Source organism: Octodon degus, unplaced genomic scaffold (genome assembly GCF_000260255.1).
Source record: "Octodon degus isolate 3935 unplaced genomic scaffold, OctDeg1.0 scaffold00108, whole genome shotgun sequence".
NCBI classification, from domain to species: domain Eukaryota; kingdom Metazoa; phylum Chordata; class Mammalia; order Rodentia; family Octodontidae; genus Octodon; species Octodon degus.
The window spans coordinates 1,280,203-1,302,971 of record NW_004524684.1 but is presented as its reverse complement, the minus strand read 5'-3'; the positions used below and the strand labels follow the sequence as shown (position 1 = coordinate 1,302,971).

The window sequence follows — 22,769 nt, the reverse complement described above, 5'->3', positions numbered from 1 at the left end:
CGTGGTGCTGCTCCTTCACGCTTCTGGCTGGCTGACTGACTTCTGGACCATGAAGTTCCAGCCAGTTCAAATCATTTATCCCTGATTTTGCTAAAGTCAGTTGGAGTTCCCTAGAAATATATGATTTATAAGTTGGAAACAGAATCTTGACCCATAATTATGGCATACATAAGAATTATGAATCATAGTAACTTGCTGCACTATCTCTTAAAGAACTTAATATATGAAAGCCAGCCAGGACAAAAGAGCAGACAATTATGAGTCTGAAATGTCCAGGGCATACACTTTTCACTTCAGTGCAAATGCATTACTCAGGGGAGGTTGGCTGGAGAGATTCAAAATAAAAATATTAAGCCATACACTTTTTTGCGCATTATTTTTTCTATCTCCTTTCCGATCTGTATAGGAATAGTTTGATGTTGGACCACTTCATCCTGGAAAAGAAATGCAATCAGATGTATAGCCTCAGATGAGAAGAAATAAGATAAGCAAATTAAACGGGAGTGAGAGAGGACCTACAGTAGGTAGATTCCTTAGATTCTGTGTGCTTTAACTATAAGACCTTATAAGACAGTAGTGTTTAACTGCATCTGACCTATACTGTAGGACTCAGCTCAGATTTCCCCAGGGAAAGAACCTCCTCTGCACCCTGCTCCAAGATCAACTGCTACCGCCTCATGCTCTTTATGGTATTTATTCTAATATCCAAAAATATTTGAAGTCCAGAGAGGCCTATTTCCCAGGGTCATAGCTTTAAAATGGAACAGTATTATCTATCAAATAGTCTTTCATGAATTCCCAGAGTTTAGTCTTAGTTTCATGGGCTCCAAACAAGACAAACATTTCTTTTTGTTGAGCCCAAGTAGTAATTAACCTTTGTGCTTTATAACCCTGCTGGCACTCTGTGTAAATACACATAGTAAGTAGCATACCTTCAGGACGACCTGGTGTTCCAACACTTCTTCTAGTTCCTTCCGCTCCTTGACCAATTGCTTTTGCTTAGATGCCAAGTCCTCTCGTAAATTTTTAATTTCTAATTTCTTCTGTATTATTTCCTTACGTAATTCTTCAGTGCTTTCTTTCAGAATTTTCATCCTCTTCTCTATTTCCTTTAAAAGTTGCAAAAATTATCAGGTTGCACATTTCGAGCAAATGTTTTTCTACCTTAAAAACTAAATTGCGAATACTCTCCCTCATCATGTTGATTATTTTTGTTTTGAGGTTTATGAATGCTTTCTCACAAAGCTAAACGTAGCTCCTGATTTCTGATATCTTCAATGAAGGCACAACAGTTGTACTGTATGTTTAATTAAACATTTTAAATTAGACTTGAACTACTTTTTTAAAGTAGCGTTTCACAGGCGGATCACTATGAGTCCACCCTGAACACCCTGTAGACCCTTCCCTAAAGTACAAAAAAAAAAAAAAAAGACAAAATTTTCTTCCTTTGGGGTATGAATTTACATGAATCAAATTTATTGCATGTATCAAAAAATAAACTTGTTATTGAAAATTTTGCTTCCCTTTTAAATCTGGAGGGTAAAAAAACATGCCTTACATTAAAATACATGAAATTCATCTGGATGTGGTGGTACAATCGAGAGGCTAAGGCAGGAAGACTCAAAGTTTGAGCCCAGCCTGGACAACTTAACCTGGACCCTTTCTCCAAATGAGAAAATAAAAAGAGTGGGAGGTAGTGCAGTGTGAAAGCCCTGGGTTCAATTTTCATACCCAGGAACAAAGCCCAAAATAAGATGTGTTCTGAGGAACATGCACAAGCTTCAAAAAAGGCATGTATTTTTGATACTAGTTATCTAAAAAGTATGTAACCATAACAGAAAAACCCACCTGTTTTAAAGTAGCGTTTCATAATTTAAGTATTTCCTTTTTGAGTTAAATTTTTCTTTCATCACAAAAAGTATTAATGAAAATGTCTGTTCTGTTGTCTACTGGGATCTCTTGTCATAACAGGAGACCTCCAGGTGGTCAGGGCTGTTTCTCTACATCCCGATTCTCTGCCTGACCACAACAGCAGAGGCACGTCATCTCTGCCTACCCGGATGATGGCTAGCTCGAGTCACGGAGAGGAACTGAAGGAAGGGGTTCGTGTCTGGAGAGCCCAACACTTTTGTCCCTTAACCACAATGCCCCTTTCTTCTCAGTATTGCTTCTCCAGCTTCTGCATATGCTTCCAAGTGCCCTGTGCCACAGACAGCTGCGTTGAGTGCTCCAGAGAGGGACTTGTGGAGCCAAGCCTGCTGCTCAGAAAGCCTGCAGGGTGCAGTGGGCTACGTGGATGGATCTGTCTGGCCTGCTATGAGCTTGCTGCATAGCCCCTAGCATTCTACCAGTGCTAGGAGAGAGTCACTTCTGTCACCTACAATCTGAAGCTAAAATTCAGGACACTTTTTCTCATAAAATCTGTGCTGCAAATGGCTATGAGATGAACTTAGATAGAGTGGTATTTTATTATTAATAAACAGGTTTTTCGTGGGCTGGCCATGAAACTGCACCGTGAACAGTACTTTTTAGAAATTTAGGCATTAGAAAGTGGAAGCAAAGCAACATACAATGACTTTTCTATTTACTCTTTATGATGGATGAAAAAAAGGCCACAATGTCCCCCATCCTTGGGATGGCTGGCCCCTGAGATATCTTGCCTATCCTTTCTGTCCTTTCCACTAAGAAAGAGGGCTATTTTTCTACGTCCTTATTCTTCACCTGACCACGTGGCTTGCTCTGACCAACAAGACAGCATCGGAAAGCTCTTGCACGTGGAGATTTGCCTTCTGTTGAGGCTGGAAACCCTATCACTACGATGTGACTGCCCAGGGAAGGGTGACCTTTGGCCAGCCGGCCTGTGGTAGGGCTCATGCAGAGGCAAAGCCTTCTTCCGTCGCTCGGCCCCAGTGTAGCAGCTGAGGAAGGAGAGGCTGTTGTTCTGAGCCACTAAATTTGCAGATGGCTTGTTATGCAAGAACACATAAATGATATGTGCCCTTTATTAACATTTCATGTCATAGCAAGAGATCTCCAGAAAGATATGAGGGTAACAGCTGCAGCAGGCTGACGGTCGTGAGCCAGCCACAGGACGCTTTTTTCTTCTAGAAACAAAGTAGATACTGTACAGCTAATTACAGTGAAGGATGCCAAACCCCTAACTCCTCTAGCAGGCAACGCTTACATCTACTCCAGAGTTGTGACCATATTCCTTCCAGAGTCATCAACAGTTGCGATTTGTGGTCTTTCTGGGTAAGTACATAGTGCTAAAGACTTAGTTTTTTAAAAAAGGGGTCTTGGCTCTGCCTGCATCTACCAAACTTTAAATCTTTTAATACTTACTCCTGGCTTTGGTATCTTCTCAAATTCCTTTAATATGAGGTTCTTTTCTTCCATTAAGCTGCCCAAAAAAAAAAAAAAAAAAATCAAGTTTGATGAAATCCAAAAGGACGAGCTCTTTCCACGTCAGCACGCGCCTTTCTCTTGCCCAGGGCTGTGCTCTGTGGTCCATTCTTTAGGGCGACTTTCCTGACTCTCCCATGCCTATTTTGGGGCTTGCTTCTCTGCGGTGACCTGCACGCCGGGCCCGCACACACAGCAGCGCAGTTAGCGCAGGACCATGTGGGGCGCTCAGGCTCCCTGGGGGCGGCTCTGGGCCTCCCTCTCCTCCCCTGCCACGGACTGGGGCTGTCTGCACCCCTGCCCCTGCCTCCCAACAGCCACAGCCATTCCATCAACTCGCAGCTCAACCACTTGCCATCACACTGGACCGGAACGTGAAGCCTTCCCACACCTGCCTGTCCCTGCCTAATCTGCCTGCTGTAGTTGATACATTGAGTCAACTTGAGGGGCCAGAGGTTTAGCTGGTGGGGCTTATTCCTAGGTAGTGGAGACCCCGCCCTAGAGTGACTCAGCGCTTAAAGGGTATGTAAAGGGGTTGGGCCGGCTTCCCGGGGCCACTTCCCCAGAGCTCCACGCGACTTTGCAGGCGCGCCACTGTTGTGGAGGAGCTTGATCTTCAGAGCTGCACCACTTCCTTTGAGGAGAAGGATCTTGATCTTCGCAGCCGCCACTACTTCCACCTCTTCCTTGGAGGAGCTCCAGTCTTTGCAGTTGGCTGCAAGGAAGAAAGCGAGGCTTGATAGCCACCGCAGGTGCTGCTCCTCCTCTGCTCTTCGTTGTCTTTCTTCTGCAGTCATGAACTGCTGCCGCCTGCCTTGCAGCCCGCGGGGTGTGGACAGAAAACTCCACTAACTGAGCTAAATAAACCGTTCCTTTCTTAATTTGGTGTGTTGGTGTCTTGTCCCAGCAATGGGAGACACGGCCCCTCCAGCCTCTCGGCTCAGCACCCCACGGCTCTGGCTGCACTGGCTCCTGGTCAAACTGAGCCCTACCTTAGGGCCTTTGCCCCAGGCATCTCCCCAGGGACTTGGTCTTGCCACAAATCTTTGCATACCTAGGCTTTTAAGTGTGGATGTGCGGAGGCAGCCACCGTCCTATCTTTCGTTGGCATCAACATTCACCACTCTTCCCTGACCACGACTCACTTGGGCATAGTGCGGATTGCCACCAGTCGCTGCATCGTGGGTCTGTTTATTTCTCAACTGTGTGTCACGGCCATTTTCCCTTTCTGGCTGCTTAGGGATTCTGCTCATCAGAGCCTCCCTTGCGTTTGCTTGGGGCCACGGGACTAGTGAGCCAGGAAAACAACTTATTGCATGATTTTACTGACTTTTTTTTTTAAATTTTATTTATTTGTGTGTGTGTGTGTGTGTGTGTGTGTGTGTGGCCAGCTCAGTCCACCAGGGGGCGGGGCTGGCTGGCATGTGGTGCTGGGGGATTGAACCGTGGTCCCTGTGCTTTGCTAAGCTTGTTCTAAGTAGGTGCTTTAGACCACTGAGCCATCTTACCACCCCTTTAATGACATTTTAAGATATTTTTGTTATTGCTGCAGACCCGAGCCAAAGCCTAATATTTTATTTTCTCAGTCTCTACACTGTTTTCAAAGATTCGCTTCCAGTGGTGACTTTTAAATTGGTATCATCAGCTCGGAATTTCCTTGAAGACCAAACTTTCATGTCAGAAATAAAGAAAGGAAGAGCATCGAAGACCAAGTAAGGATAAAGGACATATTTTTCCTATTAATTGACATAATAGATAAGTTTGTTCAAAATCATAATACCAATACTGTATTTAATTATTTATGCTTACAAATAGAAACATGCTTATTTATATGCTGGTGCATAAGAAATGATGACACAAAGGGTGAAAGTGAGACATTGGTGTTGTTTTTATTATTATAAGGTACTTAACACTGTATACAGTAGTGCTATTTGTAAGTTCTTGGAAATAGTTGTAAATATATTCCAAACTCTAGGACAGCCATTAAAAAAGCAAAAAGAAGCACAATTTATAATGCCAAGAAAAGAGAGAAAATAAATAATATAAAATGCTTGGTTATTTGTAAGAAAGTCTTTTTTTTTTTTTTGGCTTTTACGCTGAATACCATTCTGGCTATTCTTTTAAGATAATGGTACACAGTGTACTAACTATTGTTATTCTTTAAGTATTTTATTATGCAGATTTAAAATAAAAATATCCATTACGATAGCACAAGAATGCTTGGCTAAAGCCACGAAAAACTGAAAAAGAGTGGATGGTAAAAATAGGAATAAAGAGCCAGGATGACAATCAGAATACACAGATAAGAGCCAAAGAGATAGCTCGGCAGTCTAAGTGCCTGCCTGGCAAGCACGAGGACCTGCGTTCCATCCCCGGAACCTGGGGTGCAACATGCCAGCCACCAAACGTGGGTGTGGTGGTGCCCTCCTGTAATCCCAGCACAGGGGAGGCTGAGACAGGAGTATCACTATGAGTCCAAGCTGTGTAGTGAGATCCCGTACCAAATAAATAAATAATTTGTTTTGAAAAGAATACAGAGACAAATACAGTAAATGTTAATCTAACTATATCAATAGTCACGTTAAATATCAGCTAAAAGGTGATTGGGGGGCTGGGGAGATAGCTTGGTGGTCTAAATGTCTGCCTGGCAAATGCAAGGACCCAGGTTCAATCCCTGGTACTGTATGCTGTGCTGGTCCCATGCAGAGTGGGCCACCTAAACTGGGTGTGGTGGCACAGGCCTGTAATCCCAGCACTGGGGAGGCTGAGACAGGGGGATCACTTGAGTCTGAGTTTCATAGTGAGACCCTGTATCAAATAAATAAGTAAATAAGTAAATAAATGATTTTTTAAAAGGTTATTTGAGCAGATAGAAAAATAGTAAGACCCAACTATAGCTTGCCTATAAGAAACTCACTTTAAATATAATAATACATATAAATTAAAAATAGATTGATAAAGATAGGCTGTGCTAGTCTAAAGAGAGCAGGAATTGCTTCCGAGGTTAAGTATCCCTAATCTGAAAGGCCAAAACCTGAAGTGTCCTAAAATCTGACACCTTTTGAGTACTGACAGTGATGGTGTTCACAGCTGCAGCTTTTGGGTTTAGGGTCCGGGAGGCTCGGCTGGCAAAGCCCATGCCGTATTCCACAATCGAAGACCTCTGAAACCTAAAACGCTTCTGGTCCCAAGCATTTTGGATAAAGAATAATGAGTCCTATTATTTTTAGAGTAGATTTTGAAGCAAAGAAAGTGATTCTGGATAAAGAGGGGGTGTTACCTAACAACACAGGAATAAGGTCTCCAGGAAGACATATAATTCTTAACCGGTAGGCACCTGAAAGCTGGGTCCTAGTACATGAAGCAAAACTTGAGAGAGCAGAAAGGAGAAAAGGCATAAATGCACAGTGACAGTGGAGGACTTCAGTGCTCCTCTGCCAGACATACATGTAGAAGGCAGGAGATCAGCAAGCACCTTGGAGAACTCAGTAGCACCCTCGATCAGGGGACATAACAGACAACGGTGGAGCAGTGTTTCTCCTGACAGCCAGCATCACTGTGAGCTGGGATTAGGAAACACAAGAAACAGAAAATATTAGGAAGCGCAGTGAAGTGGGAGCATACGGTTCCTTTCCCTCGGTGAGACTAAAGCAAAGAAAGAGAGCATTCGCGTCCTACTTGTATGGCAACTGCTAGGATGAAATCACATGGTGCTAAGGTGAAATATGGGCAACTGCCTCCACAGGGATTAGCCTGAATAATGGAATAATAATAGGTTGAATACAATCACTTACTTATTTCTTCTTCCAATGATTCCATTTTGTTTGCCAGACTTCTTAAAGAACGCTAAGAGAAATATTTTCCATTTTTCTTGTTATACTGCATTTGATGACTAGCTACTATGAGACAAAGAAGTCCTAAGATTTCCCAGATTTGGTCAACACAAATTCACAATGTGGAAGACTTCTCTGTAAAATCAAAGTTGGGCTGCAGGGAGTACCGGGGCCCCTGGCTGTACCAAGCCGATCCCACACATCAGTAAGTCTGAGAACACGGCACAAAAGGCGTGTGCGCGCCAGTGTTCATTTTGAAATCGAATTGCAAAAATGTACGTTAATATTAGTGTCACATTGAATTTAGTTGTCCCAAGCACAAAACGAAGCTGAATGTTTTTTAGAGCTTTGGATACTCGGCTGTTGGCTTTTTTTGCAGCTTGTGGAAACTGGAGGTATTTCAGTTCCCAGAGCTTAATCCTACGCCTTAGCCGCCAGGGGGCGGCAGTGTGCTTTCCTCTTGGGTTGGAAAGGCGACCACCGAGTACTGGAGTTTCAAAATGGCTCTGCTGGAAGGTAGGACTTACACAGATACTCTCTTTACACAGATATGAGTGACTTTCTAACAAGCAAACAGACACAAAAATAGATAACTACTTATGACATTTTAAACTAATTACGTTTCTGTTCTACATTTTTCTTTTTATTAAGAGACAGGCGTTGATTTTTATTTCCTTGAAAAGATGTTTTTCTTTTTAAATTTATTTTAAAGAGAGTATAATAATAATTGATAAGGCGTTAGAGACGGCACACATTTAGACGAGCAAGATGAGAGGTATTCAACTGTGGCTTTTGCACTGCACTTTGGTTTCTTTGATGTAGTTGTGCAAACTGCAGCTATTAGCACAGAGAGTGAATCAAAGTGAAAAATTTAAACATTAGCTGCTATTTAAAAAAAAGATGAAAAATACCTGTTCCATATTATGCCTAAGATGTTTGATATGCAGACAGATAGTGAGGTTAAGCTTAACACCCTAGGTTGTATGGCAATAACAATAAGCTTGTCTTCTGGAGGGTTAACAACCTAAGTTTGCAGACCAAAATTAGAGAAAAAGGAGGGCCACAAGGAAAGCCAACATTTTGGCCCTAGCCTTCCATGGTCAATTAAGACTCAGGACATAGGAGAATTTGTATTGTAACTGTCATGTAACTCGGCAGTGTCCCAAATTTTCTGATCAAGGAGATTATGGGGCCAAAGAGGAAAGTGATCAATGACATAGAGTGTGCCTAAGGAGAGTCACGTGGAGAGAAAACATTCTCTCAGGCTTTCACAGAGAGCACATTGGCCAAGCAATGGCCGTGACTCATCCACATGGCTGACACTGACAAAGGATCTACAATCTGAGGTACAGGATCTCAGGAAAAATCCTGAGGGGATTTCACTGGCCTTATCAGACCCAAAAGCTACAACTCCTGTTGCATAGGTCCTGCTTTACCTTGGTCTTAACCATCCAGCAGAAAAGTATAAAAACGAAATATAAGAAGTAAAGCCACGCTGTTATGTTGAGCTGTAGGGGACTCAGGTCAACAATTTCTGACATTGCCAGTGAAGCGGAAGACCCAATACTATTATGGACCACTGGACTCTTTTAGAATATTTTGCTGAATTTACACACCTATAATATTCAAATAACGGAACTTAACAACAAAAAGGGGATGCAGATGAATGTCCATTTTGTATCTGTGTATTCAAATGACTAAGATCTATATATAGTTACATTCTCTTAATGAAGAGAGTGATTTGTTCTAATGGTGTTTGTAAGTAGGATATCATGTCTGCATCTTGTACAGCAATTAACCACTAGAAAGAATGTATGCAATGTGTTAATTATTGAAACTGTCCTACCAGTTTGGTTTGAAACTGTCTCATTGCTATTTGTTTCTCAATAAATTTATGGAAAAAAAATTTATCTAATCAACCAAAGAATAAGGACTAATGATTAAGAAAATTTTAATTATTCAGCAATTACTTATTGAACATCTACAATATTCTTGGCAACATAACTGATACTGGTAATTTGAATATTGAGACAAATTAATACATTTTAATTAAGAGGAAAAAGCAATAATTAATACAAAAAAGAGTATGTTGCACATGGAAATGGGGCAAGGAGGTTGAACTGACAGCACAGCAGGAGATTCCAATCTCAGTCTGAGGAAAAACTCTTAGAACAGCATTCATATGCTTTAGCAAGAATAAGGGGCAAACCTGTTGTTTAGGGGTCGTGGAAAGTGAGAGCTTAGTGGAACTCTGAGATACATTTGGAGAGTTCCTACTTTCCTCTTTTTAAAAAATTTAAGTGTTTTTGTGGAGAGCTGCGAAGGACCGCGCCTACAAGATGGCGCTGGTTTCCGCCTTCCACCCCCCGTGGGTGAGCGCTCTCTGTGCATAACAACTCCTTATATGGCCAGGGCTGCAGTTGAGTGTCCAGGGCTAACAACTCCTTAGATGGCCAGGGCTGCAGTCATGATTTGCTTCCGCATATGCTGGACCCATGGGTGATCCCCACGTGGCGCACTGGGATTGGGCTCGGAAGTATATATTAGGAAAGGGCTGGGGGATTGGAAAAGAAGAAGCTTGCTGTAAGGGGCCTGAATAATCCGCTGAAGGAAGAGCTGTGTGTTGTGTCTTCCTTGCTGGCGAGGTCGCGCGCAACATGTTTTAATTTGCATTTCTTGAAAGGCCAGTGATGTGGAGCATTTTCTCATGTATTCAACCATAGGTCCAATTTTACATAATGATATCTGTTAATCTGAGCAACTGATTTGACAATAAAATAGATAATAACCATTGTTAATCAGCTATTCTTGGTTTGAAGATCTATAAAATATATACTGTTTATTGTAAAAAAAATAAATAAAAAAGGATGGAAATTAGTAATACAATCATCTCAGCTATCCTGTATATACTTGCAAATCCTGCAAAGATATCTACAAGATAATGACCAGGATCCTAACCCTAGCACACAATGGCTGATCATTTTAATTTTGCTCATATTTTTAACACAAGTTTATTAAATGTGGCATGTACAGTTAAATCCACTTTCACCTAACAGCTAATATTTCCCTGGCTGCTAAATAGAATTCATAATAATTTAATTGTCCCATCCAGGATCTATTGGGTAGCTACACCATCATAACATAATCCTACATATTCTTCTCATCTCCTGAACTTACATGCCAGGCACCTCATGTGCATCATTTCTAAGCTTCGCAGCCTGGCCACGCAGGGGTCATCTTCATCGGACAAATGAAGAAACGGAGGCATTGAGCACTTTTCCGGTCACACGGTTGGGGCCCACCAGACCCTGACGCTGACTCCCACACTCTGCCTCTTTTACCCACTCTGTCACTACCAAGCTCCCTGTGGACTGCGCTGTGTAAATCTCCGACCATTTTGAAGGATTCAGATTGTTTCCAATTTCTCACTTTTATACAAAGTGATGCAGTAGTAGACACGTTTGTGCATTATGCTCCTTTTCTCTTTTCGGATTGCTGTTCGTGATGACATCAAGGGGCAACACACGTGTTGCTGGGCCTCTTGGCATACAGACGTTCCTAACTTTTTTTTTTCATTTTATATATTTGGTGCAGGGTCTCATTCCACAGCTCTGACTCGTAGTGATCCTCCTGTTTTCAGCCTCCCCAGCCCTGGGATTATAGGTGTGTGCCACCATGCCCGGACTCTATGAGCTCCTAACTTTTTAAACTCACATGAAATTTATTGTTCCCCCCACTGTCAATATTTGGAAACTGTTAAATCTACAGAGCAGTTGGAAGAATAAAAGCGCCGACACCCAAATTCCTCTTGCCCAGACCCGCCAGTTGCTAACGTTGTGCTAGCGCGTCTACTTCGAATTTGCACTGTAAACTCCCACGACATTTAACTGGCACCTTTCAGCCTTCTGGGTGAGCCAGGTTCTCCAACATCCGAACTCCTTAGGATTCACTTCCTTTCTGCAGCAAATACTTCTAACTGGAAACAGGTTACCAAGCAGGTTGGGTTAAAGGACCTTGGGGTGCAGAGACAATGTGGGAAGCTGAGGCAACGGTGGTGATTTGGCCATCGATTCCTTCAATGCCACCACACTGCGGCTGGGTGACACATTCACCCTCCACTGTGGAAGCTGCACACACATCACCAGATGACAGCACCACACTTCAGGTGGTGACGATGACGTCTCTTCTCCTCTGAGACGCCACAGATCCCTTGCAAGGGTGAACATACATACTTTATTCTGATCTGCCTGAGCACCAATGTTAGTCTTAGCTCGATTTTCTAGCAGTACCCAGGGTACCGGACCCTGCTTAACAAAATCGCTGTCAGTCTTCCAACAACGCCTGGCTGCCCTCAGGACTGAGGAGAACAGAGAGTAACCTGATGAAAGCATTGTGGTGATGACGTCTCCACCCACTCCGCACATTAAGCCACATAGAAAAGTCTCTGCCTTTCACCCCAATGGGCGGGCCTCTCCCCACCCGGCCGCTACCCTCTTGCTGCGGTCCCTGAACTCTGACTTCTCTGCAGTCCCTGACTACTGCTAAATTCTTCCTACCACCTATGGCACTGGCTCCTCACACACACAACGCTGCAGAAGAAGCCCGGCTCTCATCTGAGATTAGCACTCAGGAGGGGCCTCATTGACCATCAGCAGAAAAATCCAGAATGGGCGGAAGTTGTGAGGATGGAGATGCCTGAAGAAGCTGGGCATGTGTGTAGAGTAGAAGTGGCACAAAGCCAGGAGGCCTGTGGGGGCTGAGGGCTCCCTCTCCTCGGAGGTGGTGGGACACAGACTAATGGTCAGCAGGGAGGGGCCAAAGGGTTCTGAGACGGAGCTGGGGTAAAGACCAGCTCTGGGCTCAAGTTCTCAAATTAGAGTCAGAACCATGCAGGAAGTTTGTGAATAACTGAGACGTTGCACTGGGTGGGGTTTGGGCAGATTTGGAGTGGATCTGCCCTTCAGGGAGTCTCTCAGGCCCATCTCTCTGGTAAGGTATGACTGTCCTACAGGGAGCAAGGAGGATTTAAGAGTTCCCTTCCAACCCTGCAGGCCCCATGGCCACCCCCCAGCCTTTGGAAACTGCAGCGCAGTGCTAACATCATCCCTCTGCTCCTTTCTTACCAAGTCCTGGTTCCCAGGCTTCTGCCACTGTCAAAGGAAGGAAGGAAACAGCTACTGAACCCCGTGTGTATGAACCAGTGGAAGAAACCCTCACTAAGGTCAGGCCCACAGCTGGATAGCCCCACACATGTGCGGCCCAGTGTCCCTGACCCCACGCCCGCTCTGCGACAGACAGCCTGTGCTGGCAATGGCCCTATATCCTCAGCTGGCTAAAACGATGTCACATGTAGCAGGACAGCCACACTACGGTTACTGCCCAAATTTTATGGGAAGCCCCGAAAGGTGATTAAGGCAGGCAAAGAAAAGGCTGAAGAGAATATTGAAAAATCTTTCTGGAGAAAGTTTTTAGAAAGAGAATTGCTTTCCCTGTGTTTCAAGAATAAGTTTTCAATGCTGTTTATTTAGCTACTTCATTATTCATTAATGTATACTACTTAGCTTATTTAAATAGGATCTATTTTCTTTCCTGAAGTGTGTATTTGTAGAGAGGTCATCAATGAATATTCATCTAAGAACTAAAGCTGTTATAGCACATAATTCTTAAGCAACTACATAATTTGACTGACCACTAGCATTTATCAAAGAGCTTATATTACGTGAAAACAGAAGAAAAGCAACCAAATTATGGAGTGAAATCCTCTCTCCAGAGTACTCGAACAAAGTGTTGTTCTTCGTAGCTTGCAATGATTCACAAGTTCCTAAGGATGCTGGGTGGAGGCCTGCTAGTTATTTGGGTTTCTGTCAGTGAGACATGGAATAAAATGAGAGTTTATTGTATTGGCCTGACAAATAGCATCTGTTTATTTGTATGAATAGTTTTCTCTCACTGGCTTCCTTTCTTTATTTTTATCTGGGGCTGTCCCCTTTGCCCCTGGAGGGTGGCAAGTGTGTTTATTTCTGTTCTGTGCAGCACTGGGCAGGCTCGGCCAATGCCAAGCCCTCCCTATGAGTCTTTCCTGCTGTTTCCTTTCATATCACTATTATTTTTATGAAAATAAGCTGGCTATTCTTGCACTGCTGTTATTTGAGGGTGCAAGGGAGACTGCTCGACTAGGAGGATCTTACATCACACGGTCTGAAGCATGCATGCTAGACATGTCTGCCGATGCGCACACGGAATGTTCCTGCTCGGGGTAGGTCACCATGTGGACGCCCCTGCCCATCCTGAGCCGCAGAGAACAGTGTGCTTGTCTATACCTAAAAGGCAAGCATTCTGGGCTTTTCTCTCCTCTTGGCAGGAATGCTTGGAAATTTGAAACAATTTAAATATCCACTGACTTGTGTTCCTCTTACCCTTTCCCGAAATGTCAAGTGTTCATGCTTTCGGTACTAATGAACAACCACCAATTGTTTTAATTTCATTATTTTCTCAGCTGAAAGAGTGCTTAGAGAGCACAGAAATAGTGAGGCTTTCTTTTTATAGGTCTCACTGGCGAGTCTCAAACAAGTTTAGATTGAAAGATGAACAAAGAATAAAACCAACTCTGATTTCTTGCCCCTCGGAGTAGAGTTCTGTTATTAAACTGGCCTTCTTATGCACCCTTCAGTTGACAGACCCCAAGGAGCAGGTTTGCAGGGTTTTGGGGACCGCTGGAGTCCTTCTCTTGTCTCCAAGCAGTTCTGACTTTTCTCTGCACTGGCAGAGCCTAGCTCCTCTCATAAACATCAGAGAAAGTTCTGCCACCTTAAATGGCAACAAATTCTAGAAGAGAAGGTTTGGCCTTTTAGTGCCCGGGCACAGCGTGGAGCATAAATCCTGTGCCGCAATCATTTTGAGATTCAATCTGAAGGGCGAGACTTGGAGAACAAACTCTTCCACGGGCTATGCCATGAGGAGGATGATGGGGATTTTTGAAATATCCTCTGCCCTTCTAGTGGCAAGCTTCAGCTAAATGACAGCTTCTACTGTGAGTATGGGGCTGTGTCTTCCAGAAGAACAAAATTTCTTCCTTGGTCCTAAGGAACAGTTTAATAAGAGGGTGAAGGTTGCATCTGAGGTGCCCGCTTTGCTCTCTTAGAAGAAGACAGCGTGGCTCACGGGAGCCTGGGCATCAGAGGTCCACTTGGAAAGCACATGTGCGGAGAAGCTGTCACCATGGGAGGAGCACTTCAGGGATCTGGTAACCACAGGGCAGGTCAGACGAGAAGGATCAGGGCCCACAGTCTGGGCAGGGAGGGGCTGAGCGCGCACCAAACCCTTGTTGGTGGAGGGTATTTTGTGGTTGCAGCTCCAGAGCACAAGGTTTTACACACACACACACACACACACACACACACACACACACACACCCCTCAACACGCAGGGACACAGGGGCCTGGGCCACCCTATTATTTCTCCTAGAAGCTGAAAGTTCAGGAACTGCTCGTCCCAAGGGACCTGGGGGAGAGATGAGCTTCCAATGGCTGGACCCGAGTGGCTTCCTCCTAGATCTTGCTTTTGGTCCCCGGGTCTTGGGCTGTGCTCAAGGCCTGGTGCTTACCTGTTCAGCCGGTACTGGTTGTGGAACTCTCTCTCCTTCACGGCGTTGTACTCATTTTGGTACTTGAGCAGTTGCTCCCGCATCTTGGAGACCTCGGTGGACAGCGACTCCGGGAAGCCTTCGGCTCGCTGCAGGTGGAACTGCTGCTGCTGGATCTGCTCAGCAAAGCGCTTGGCGTTCTGCAGCAGCTCGATCTCGGACTCCTGTGTGCTGGCCACGGGAGGAGAGGCGCGCACCGTGAGAAGCGCATGGCCCCAGCTGCTGCCCGCCCAGGGGCTCAGCCTACCTGGTGACACCAGAGGCCACTTGAGGCTGAGGTCCGCAAGGCCCAGATCCTGGGCTCAAGGAGTGCATGGTGGGCAGCGGGACCACATGTAAACTGGTGGCTGTGTCTAAGTCTGGATGGGGGACGATGACAGGGAGAGGACAAAATGCTCTTCCCTATGACTGAAGAATGACCATACCTTCCAGGGAAGGGGCAAAGGGGTGGGGCTCTCAAAATACCCCAGCACTGCTGGTTTCCTTGGATTCTCCTGACATTGTAGGAAGAGTTTTCCTTTTCCATGAACTACCAGAAAGAAACTTTTCGAATAGCATGTTATTAGTAGGCTAGGTACAAAAATTCCCCATAAAGTTATGGCATAAATTATACTTTTTTATACATAATTCTAGCCTTGATGCCTGTAGAACTGGGATTGAACATCACAGGAATCATTTGGGAAAGGGAAAGGGGCTGAGCCCCGGCAGAGTGGATCTGTACAGACATAGAAGTTATATGTCACCAGTTCCCCAGGATTTTTCTAGAACTCGCTGTGCAGAGGCCAGCATCAGCTCCAGCTTTACTGGCAGACACGATTCATTTTTCTCGGAAACATTCACATTAGCCTCCTCTGCTGTTCAGAGGCAAGCAGGGCTGGTTCCTGACTCAAAGGCCGGGCTCTCTGGAGGGTGTGGCCCGCCAGGCTCCTCACAGGTGAGAAACCTTCCTCATGCTGAGAAACTGGCTGTCCTTGCCCTGACCGAGCCCATCCCTGTAGAAGGAACTGGCTACCTCCATTTTCTCAGAGGTTTGAATACCCCATGCCCCTTGGCATCCAGCAAAACATTTCTCATGATAGGCCCTGCGTCAGGGGCCGAGAGGCAGCAGCAGCTCTAATGACAACATATACAAACTCAGTGGCTGAAAGCTGATGTTATCTGCAGCCGCTCTGCAGTTTGAGCCCGTGTCTGGGCTGCAGCCCAGCAGGACGGGAGGCCCTACTTCCTCCTGCCCTAGTGGGAACTGAGGGGTCAGGAGGAGGGGAAATGCGGGTAGCAGAAAGGAAGCAAATGTTTCACAACACAACCTGGAAGCAGGAAAAAATAACACGCTGGTCTGGGTCCTGCACGTCTCTCTCACGGGGCCCAAGGTGCTGAGCTGTGGGCTGGGGAGGAGGAAACCAAGTCACTGCACCTTGCAGAGCTGCCCAGCTCTATGTCAGAGCCGTCCCAGGGTGAAAAGGGGTGCAATGCTCCCTGGGTGCTTTTGTACAGTGGAGTACTACTCAGCTATAAAGAAGGATAAACTTGAGGTTTTCATGGGTAAAAGGATGCAACTAGAGACCATACTCATAAATGAAATAAATCAGACTTGCATGTGTAAATATTGTATGGTCTCCCAGTGTAAAAACTGAAAGAATAAATAAAATTTGAAAGGTACAATAGATATTGTGACAGGGAAAGAAACTGTTCAAAATGAAAGAACAACTGGGATGAGGGAAAAGAGAAAAAAAAAAAAGAAAGAAAGAAAGAAAGAAAGAAAGAAAGAAAGAAAGAAAGAAAGAAGAGTGGACCTGGCCTCCTCCTTTCTGTGCCTCGGCTGCCCTCAGTATAAACCCACAGTGTAACCCAGCCCAGCAGGATTCTTCCCTGCCCACTCTCATGTCTCTGCTCTCTCCTGGTGCTTGTTCAAATCACTCCTCAAATGATCTGAACCCTTGCCTCGGGGCCTGAACCCTCTGGTGGGGGCGTGAACAAACCCAGGTCCGATTACCAAAAGCAGAGACGCAGCCAACAGGACCTCCATGTGGGTAAGCAGCGTACCTTATCACTGCGTCATGCAGCAACGTGTACTTGGCTTTCAACTCCGCCATTCTGGTTCCAGGAATTTTTCCCAGCGCGTGTAGCTAGCAGAGAGAACATAAGGTCACGTGAGCCACCAACGTCCTTCAGCAGGAAATCACAGCGATAGAAGCATCTGTCACACAACCTTTTGGACACACACTGGAGAAGGCACATGCGAAGCATGGCCTGTGGAAAGGGGTTGGCTGGTCAGGGCACCTAGCAAGCCTTTTCACCTCCCCAGACTGTGTCATCCTTCTCTGGACATGGAAAGAATTGAGTCAAAATTTTCCAATTGTTAAAATGTATTTTTAGGCCTAATGAACAGCCTTAATGTAGACTTCTAGGATGGCCATTTGTAGGTTGAGAGAAATGATAATTACTGCACATCGTGGGGCTGGGGAGATGGTTCAGCAGAATAAGTGCTTCCCTGGCAAGCGCAAGGGCCTGAGTTCAACCCCCAGTTCTGGAAAAAAAAAAAAAGAAAAAAGAAAAAAGAAAAGCAAGAGTTGTACATCAGTCATTTCATTCTCAGAAATGTGGGAAGTAGGAACTATATCTCCATGTGAGGCCAAAGTTTAGAAGAATTAAGTAATTTGCCCAAGGTTATAGTTAAAATTTTAGTTCAGACAGTCAGGATGTAAATCAGGTGGTCCAGCTCCATAAATCCGACATCACTCTCCTCTCCTCAATACCTCTGCTTCTACTACAGAGAAGCAAGAAAAGTATGCCCAGAACTTAAAGAGACAATATTCACTCCTTTTTCATTTCTGATAAAAGGACATTTGACTTACTCTCTGAATTGAGTGATACTTAATCCACATCATAACATCAAACATAAAATTAGAGTTTTACCCACACCATCATGCAAAGAGTATTTGCATTAGGTTTGACTTTAACTGGGCTACTAATGTCATCAGATTTTTTTCTTTCTTCTTCTTCTTCTTCTTCTTCTTCTTCTTCTTCTTCTTCTTCTTCTTCTTCTTCTTCTTCTTCTTCTTAATGTATTTGGTACAGGGTCTCACTATGCAGCTCAGACTCGAAGTGATCTTCCTGTTTTCAGCCTCCCCAGCGCTAGGATTACAGGTGTGCACCACCAGGCCCAGTCTTGGTGGCTGGCTCAGGCGACCAGGGAAGGGGCTGGCACAGCACGTAGTGCCGGGGATTAAGCCCTGGTCCCCATGCTTGCCTAAGCAGATGCTTAGTCCACTGAGCTATCTCGCGGGCCCATTGAGCTATCTCACCGGTGATAGCAGATTAAAAATGTAGAATTTGGGGCTGGTGAGATGGCTCAGTGGTCTAAAGCACCTACCTAGAACAAGCTAAGCTAAGCAAAACACAGGGACCGCGGTTCAATCCCCTAGCACCACATGCCAGCCAGCCCCGCCCCCTGGTGGGCTGAGCTGGCCACACACACAAAATGAATGAATGAATAAATAGATAAATAATTCTTTAAAAAAAAATAAAAATGTAGAACTTGAGAAAAGACTTGTGTTTCCCACAGCCTGCTGTTCTGCCTCTGAATGCTCTCTTGGCTCCATGTACTTTCCTCTGAAACTGCTAGTCCAAGACACATCCTCTCCTGGATGGAGCACAGCAAAGCCTTCTACCCGCCTCCCCTCCCCCCTCCCTGCCCCTGCTCCTGTTTTCACGGGGGATCCATCCATCTACTTTGCACAGAGATCCCTCTAAAAACTGGACAAGGTCATGTTCTGTGCAGTACTCAAAACCCACAAGAGGAACGAAAAACAGGACTCGAGGCAGTTATTTAGACCCTAAGCCTGCATGGCCCGTCTCCCTCCCTGACCCGGTTCACAGTCGCCTCTTGAAGTGCCCGCCTGGTGCTTCTATCGCGCTTGCTTCCCTGTCTCAGCAGATGCACGAATCTCCTTTCCAGCGTGGCTGGAGTCGCTCTCTTCAGCTTTCTGCTCACTTCGCTCCAACTCTTTCTTCATGCCTTGGCCGCAATATCAGTTTATGAGAAGGCTTCCTCTCATTTCCAAATCTCCCTTCCACGGAACTCTGTACTTCATAAAATCTAACCCAGTTCAGTCTGTGAGAATAAATTCATGTGATAACACTGTTTTTGGATCTTTTCGGCTGATCTCATGAGGATCTTGTTAACCTTTTTTTCACTGTATTGTCAACCAAGGCTTTTTTCAATAAAACATTTTTTATTAGAGTATGCTTGCCCTACACAGCAGCTATGTTTGTCTTGGAAAATTGGTACACATTATATTGATAACTTTTGGTCCTTCTATTCCCTTTTCTAGCCTCCTTCCATATCTTTCCCCATCTTCCAAAAGCCTACTTTTTTGTTTCCTATCATCTTTATTTTACTTATTTATTTACTTACTTATATTAGCTTTCTGTGTCTAGCTTATTTTATTTAACATTATAGTCACAGTTTTGGTACTGACTAATTGTTTATATTCATTAGCAAGTGAATGAAAGCAACTTACAAAATAGAGAGGTCTACGTCTACCCCATAAGGATTCATAGTTGTGGTGGATTGACAGCTGGAGGTCAACTTGTGATACCCAGATGAACTGAATGATGATGAGCGTGGCTGTTCTCACCACTGGAGAGGCTCAGGACCTTGCTATCACTGAGGATGGCTTCAGCTTGCTTCAGGGGAGCTCTGGCCCTTACTTTGAGCACCACTTTCTGACTCCAATGCAGACCACTCAGCCTGCTGGCACAGATCCTGCATTCCGCTGGCACAGACTTTCTAGTTTCCACTACTGACCTTTTGGCCTTTTCAGCACAGATCTTGATATAGACCTGCATGAGACATTGTTGTGGGCTCTGGACCTCCAGCTGGACTCGTGGGAGTGGGGCATTGCTTTGGGCTCCAGGTCTTCAGCTAGACTCCTGCAAGACACTGCTGTGGGATCCAGGCCCTCATTTTGATTCTTGGGATCTCTAGTGTGTGGATGGATCTCCCACACTCTTCTGCATTCGACTCTTAGGGTAAATATAATAAAATAACCCTATAAATCATATATCTTATATTAACTCATTTTCCTTGCAAACCCCAACTACAAGTCTTTGTACCCAAGTAAGAGTAGCAAATACTAACTACACTGTGAAACCATGTAATGGTTTAGATATCAAATGTTTTCCCCAACCTATATGTTTGGGGAAGATGAGCAGACCATGAGGGCTCTGTACTCATCCGTGGATTCATCCCTTGTAGAGTTCGGTAGGGGAATGTGCTGCTAGGAGGAATGGCTGGAGGTGGGTCACTGGGGTGTGACCTGGAAGGGTCTGTTCTTGTCCCCGACTCCTTGCATAGCTCTCTGCTTCTTGATGAGCAGAGCTCCTTCTCCATGTTGTTCCACTATGCTGCTCTGCCTTATAGCCAACCAACCTGGACTGAATCCTTCAAAAACTATGAACCAAATAAACCTCTCCTCCTTTAAATTGCAAGTATTGGATATTTTGTCTCAAGCATGGGAAAGAGACCAAGATAGAAAATCAATACCAGAGAAGCAGGGTCATTGCTGTGACTATATCTGACCATATAACTCAAAAGTCTTTGGAAATAGTTTGCAAGAGGAGTTAGGAAAAGCTTGGGGTTGCAAAGTAGAGAGGTCTAGAGTGCTATAAGCAAAGTAAGCAGAAATTGATGAGAGGGAGATTCAGGTTGAAGCTCAAAACTAACTGCTGATAGGAATGCAGACAGTAAAGGTCAGGTTTAGGAAGCTTCAGTTAGGAACCAAGATTCTATTGGTAGTTAGAGTAGAGGCCATGTGTATTACATATGGGCAGAAAAATTGTCTTCATCTTGCCCATGTCCTGTAACATCTTAGTTCATGAACACTTCTATTTGCAGATAATTCAGTTAGCAAACAAAAATGTTTGGCTGGGGCCAGGGAGATGGCTCAGTAGAATAAGCTTTTGTCTGGCAAGCACAAGGGCCTGAGTTCAATCCCCGGTTCTGCCAAAAAAAAAAAAAAAAAAAAAAAAAAAAAAAGCTGAACAAAATGTTTGGCAAAATCCTCCTTGCATTTGCAAACTCTGCATTGAGTGACAAATATGACCACATTGTCCCCATACAAAAACAAACACAGCCACCTTCCCCAAATGTGTAAAATAATTGAACTTTGTAAATTGAGAACCACTGTACTTTGTAAGAGGCTAATATTCAGGTTGTGGGTGATAATCAGTGTGAAATTTCCTGTCCAGGGAAATTTCAAAGCAACCCAACATCCAGGCTGTGCCACTGGGTACTGCTAGCTGCTTTTAGCCAGATCTAGAAAATCAGGAACAAAAAGTTCACAGTTCTATCAAAGAACCACCTACAACGTTGGGGTCATGGAGACTATAGTTGCTAAAATATTAGCATTAAAAAAGCCAAGTACTTTCAGTAAGAAAAATAAGAAAGGTGGCTTGAAGACATTTAGGGAATCATCAAGATCTCACCCATCACAGGTTTAAAGACACAACTGTGTAAAGTTTTCATTTGAGAAGTGAGTCCCTGGATTTCCTAATCAAAGAGAAAGGCTTGCCTAGGGAATAGGTTTCCTAAGATTCATTTCCCCCATGCCCAGATATCTAGGTATTCAGAGGTCACTGAAGCCATGGTCCAAAGGGGCCCATGACTGCTTGAGCTGATATGAGATACCAGCATCATCTATGTGGTAATGGTTTTACAGGCACACACAATAGGAGAGTTGGGTTATGGAGGGATCCACCCAAATTTCAGAAAAAAGGCCTGGGAGGCCAGCTAGTGTGAAGGTAATATGTGAAGCTGTGCGCCCAATGACCAATGTGCAGTGGAAATCCCAGGAAATTAGACATGCCAGGAACATGGAATGTCTGCAGAGGAAAATTGTAGGAGTGAACAGAGCCAAACCAAGAGAGAAATGTGGGCTACAATTAGCAATGTCATAGGAGCAGAACAAGCAAGCCCCTTGGCGCTCAGATCTTGCTACAACTTGCCCCAGGTGCTAGATATACAGCTATAGGATTCAAAGTTTGACCTGCTGGCATTTGGTTTCACTTGGGTCCAGTTTCTATCTGTTCCCCTATTCTTCCCTTTTGGAATGGGAATGTTTACGCCGTGTCATTGAATGTTGGAAATATTTCGCTTTCTATTTTTACTTTTTGCAGGAGTTTACAACGAAGAGTTTGCCCTGAGTCTCAGAGGTAACTTTGGGCTTGGACTTTTCAGCAATGTTAGAACTGTTGACTTTGGCAACTCTTAGAGATAAATGAAATCTATTTTATTTAACGAGCTGGACAAGTATTTTGGGTATGGGGTGGAAGACTGTGGTTTAGTTCTACAATGTCACCCCAAAGTGTCATGTGTGTGGTTGGTGATTAGATCATGGGGGTTTATATTCATCAGTGAGTCCACCCTGATGAGTTCAGTCACTGAGGCATGACAGGGAAGAGTATGCTCCTCTGCTAGGCTTTACCCTTTTGCCTCTGCTCTCTGGTTACCATGAGGGGAGCTGTATTCTCTTCCATGCCTGCTCACCATGCTGTGCTGCCTTATACTGCACCCCCTGAACTGAATCCATTGGAAACCATGAGCCAAAAATAAACCTCTCCTTCAAATTATGGTTTGTCAGGCATCTGTTTCAGGGACAGGAAAGTGACTAATGGCAGCCATTTCTTCTTTGTGGAAGTGTTGGGAGTCACTCATGAGGACCAGACCCGAATCCTATGCACATAGTCCTCATTTTTAAACTATGGGTGACATATGAGGAAAAGGTTCTGTAACAGCTTTTAGAAAGCTCCACATCTCACTATGTTAAATGTATTTTACAGGTTGCCTTAAATATAATTCAGGACTTTTTAACCGAGTTGCCATTGACATA

The 22,769-nt window shown here is 44.5% G+C and overlaps 1 protein-coding gene across 6 annotated transcripts in view; it reads right to left on the bottom strand.

The window, feature by feature from the left end:
• Ccdc146 (coiled-coil domain containing 146) overlaps positions 1-22,769 on the bottom strand; it is a 157,503-nt gene that overhangs the window by 34,162 nt on the left and 100,572 nt on the right. For 3 of the 6 annotated variants that reach the window (XR_002822810.1, XM_004639248.2, XM_023724322.1), the window contains exons 3-7: positions 16,921-17,003; positions 14,839-15,048; positions 3,343-3,400; positions 933-1,109; positions 361-434 (exon numbers count right to left, since the gene is read on the bottom strand). Coding sequence is in view for 5 of the 6 variants with exons in the window: in XM_004639248.2 (XP_004639305.1) it covers positions 361-434; positions 933-1,109; positions 3,343-3,400; positions 14,839-15,048; positions 16,921-17,003 (602 nt within the window). In the remaining variant the exon portion in view is untranslated. Of the gene's footprint in view, positions 1-360; positions 435-932; positions 1,110-1,848; positions 1,885-3,342; positions 3,401-14,838; positions 15,049-16,920; positions 17,004-22,769 lie in introns of those variants that run through there. The other 3 variants (XM_023724324.1, XM_023724323.1, XM_023724326.1) reach the window with 3 other exon arrangements.